A 2,796-nucleotide genomic window follows, 5' to 3' on the forward strand; every position below is an offset into this window, starting at 1 on the left:
GTAATAAATGAACAAAATAGTACATTTATGCTAAAAAGTAAATAAGGTTATTTATAAAAAGGATCAAGAAGAATATTATCCCTCTATTTTATAAATAAGACTAGAGAAATATGATATGGTTTTTGAGGCAAGCATAATCCCATTTATAAGATATATTTAAAAGGTGTCTAAAATTTAGAACAAGAAATATAGGATTTTCAGAACAACGTGTTAAATAATAATCAATAGATGGGTGGAAGCCCGTGGCTCAATTAATACCAGGCACTTTTTTTTATGGCTTTTGGGTGATAGTTTTGAAGTTATATACTATGTCATGCTAAAGTTATCATTTATATAAATTGACCTTCTCCTTCTCACTCCCCCTTTTCTTTAATTTCAAGCACCCATCAGTTTGAGAGATTTCTTTCCTTTTGCTTTCTTTAAACCAGAAAAAGAAATTGCAGAAACTAGTTAATGCCGTGTTAGTACAGAGTAATCAATAAATAAATTTGGTCAAAGGGTAGTATTGTCCACCTGTCCGCTATGAAACATGAATCAATTAAAGGCGTGGGAGCTCACAACAAACAAAGCATTTAGGTGCGCTTATTAAAGCACTCGGACATAGACAAGACCCAGAAGAAGAAGAAGGCTCAATAACAAGAATCTCTAATGGAGAGGTCACCGACTCCACCACAAGAAGAACAAAAACCGAAGGTTTCAGAGCCGCCGCCGAAGAAAGCCATTTTCTATATTCACCACCCAAGCCATTTCCTTCAACAACTTCTCAGGTCTCTGTTGAAGTGTCTAGGGTTACATGAGATCTCAGTCCATAACAACGACGATCCAAGGAGCCTCAATGCTCTCTCATGCGGTGCAGATTACTCCGGTGGATGCAACAATCATGCAGCAGCAAGTAAACAAGACGACGTCGTTCCTTCTTCCCCTCCACAACCAGCTCCAGATCCAAGTGCTACAACAACAGACCAGGTGTGTGTAAATATATATTCCAGCTCAGTGTTAAGATCTCTGCGAAAAACCCACACTATTGTTGATTTTAAAGGAGCATTAATTAACATTTTTTGATTTTATTATGTTCCTGTTCCAAGTTACTAAAAGAAGAATTTAATTCTGAATCAGTTTCCACATTACTCCTCGGATGAGTTGATAAATTTTGTAGTTTTAAAGACATATTTAATGATTTAACCTCTCTTACTTGATTTAAGTGAGGTGATTGAAAATGCTTTATAATAGAGAACCGATGAAGTAGCTTCTAGTACTAATTTTTATTTATGTATCATCATCAAACACTCTTAAGCTTTAAGCTTTGGAGCTTCATCCACTAATAAAGTTTCTAATTTTTTTTAATAAGAAGTGATTTATTTGAGTTAATATTCTGATTGGTCATTAATTTCGGATGTTCTATGTTCATTAATTTTGGATGTTCTACACTTCTTATGCGGGGGGAAAAAAGTTCTGAATAGATTTGGATTGATTGAACAGTCAAATTTCACCCGTGTTACAATTTTTTTTTTGGCAAACTATGAGAACTTAAATTTTATAGTATGTACAGGATATAGCCAGCTGGTGAGAATTTTTTTTTTAATTCAGTGAAAAGTAAAAAAATAGGGGAAAAAAATATTACATATGTATATATATTATCAGTACATGATCTATAAATATCTTTGCAAGTTGAATCTGAAGTAGTATATTGATATGTTGATTGTTACATTGATACGATGATTTATGTGCGTGTATTGATGTGGTTATTGCATTTTTGTGCAGCTACTAGCAAGGCGTCATTCTGGAAGGCCAGGGCCAACTCCAGGACCAGGTCCTCAAACTAATTAGCTGGATTTCACTAAACCAACAAACGTTAGAGATACTGATTACTAGATCTGCGTTTTAGAGATACTTTAAATTGTCTACAAAGAGCTACGTTCTCCCTTACCATTCTTACACAGTCAGCAGGCCTCTCCCCTACAACCTCCTCTCCTTTTAGATCTCTTGCCACCTTCAAGCCCTCAGCCACCCCCCAACATTCAGCTTCAAAGGCCGTACACCAATCCAATGCATCTCTACAAATTCCATTCTTAGTAAAATGAATCCTATGAACAAGAAAGAGAACAAAAAGAGAAAAAACAACACAGATGACACAGAAAAACTTGCAGGAGATGAAGTTTCAAGACATTATAATATTGAACTCGTCGAAGAGATGACAATATTGAACAATTAATTAATCTTAATCTTAATTAACCTTATTATAGTATAATATCTCAGTTTCTGAAGTGGTTATCATTAATTTAAATATATTATAAACAGAAGAGTCGGTAATAAGAAGACAAAATGAGAACGTCCATGAGTTAAATGCTCGTCACATCTGACATGTTCATTGAAGTAGATAACCTTGCTTTTCATGTATCTTATCTATTTATTTGTTTCTGTGTAAGCTACATTTGTTCATGTCTATCTATTTTGCTCCTTTACTTCTATTGCTAAGTCATCTGCTTTATTCTTAAAGACAATCTTACCCCTCTACATTTTTTTCCTTCATATTACAAGAGAAAATTTATCTACTTTACGTATAAATAAATAAAATTACTCCCTTTGTTATTTACATTTTTTAATATAACTAGATGAAATTTGGTATTATTAAATTGGATGTGAGCATTGGTAAATTAATTCTCCCCAAGGCACAACTCCCTCAGTTTACTATTATGAAGCATCTTTAACGAATTGACTCATACCAAAAAATATTGTCGGTTACTCCTTCCGTTTCTTATTATAAGAGACATTTGATGCTTATGGCATGTTCCCATA

General features: G+C 33.8%; 1 protein-coding gene across 1 annotated transcript; it reads left to right on the forward strand.

Moving 5' to 3' along the window:
* The first annotated feature begins 648 nt into the window (after window positions 1-648).
* Window positions 649-2,468, forward strand: LOC114755196 (uncharacterized). The gene is made up of 2 exons (XM_028944066.1): window positions 649-966; window positions 1,762-2,468. Exons 1-2 carry the CDS (start codon window positions 649-651, stop codon window positions 1,825-1,827), a joined length of 384 nt encoding a protein of 127 aa, XP_028799899.1. The 3' UTR covers window positions 1,828-2,468.
* Window positions 2,469-2,796: the final 328 nt, after the last annotated feature.

The sequence above is a fragment of the Neltuma alba genome, unplaced genomic scaffold, assembly GCF_004799145.2.
Source record: "Neltuma alba isolate B1F8T4 unplaced genomic scaffold, ASM479914v2 tig00010237_pilon, whole genome shotgun sequence".
NCBI classification, from domain to species: domain Eukaryota; kingdom Viridiplantae; phylum Streptophyta; class Magnoliopsida; order Fabales; family Fabaceae; genus Neltuma; species Neltuma alba.

What these genes read in the sequence shown, in the direction of transcription:
- LOC114755196 (XM_028944066.1), top strand. Translation starts at nt 649, where the DNA reads ATGGAGAGGTCACCGACTCCACCACAAGAAGAACAAAAACCGAAGGTT. An exon ending in GTGCTACAACAACAGACCAG is followed by an intron (nt 967 to 1,761) that starts GTGTGTGTAAAT and finishes ATTTTTGTGCAG; the next exon opens with CTACTAGCAAGGCGTCATTC.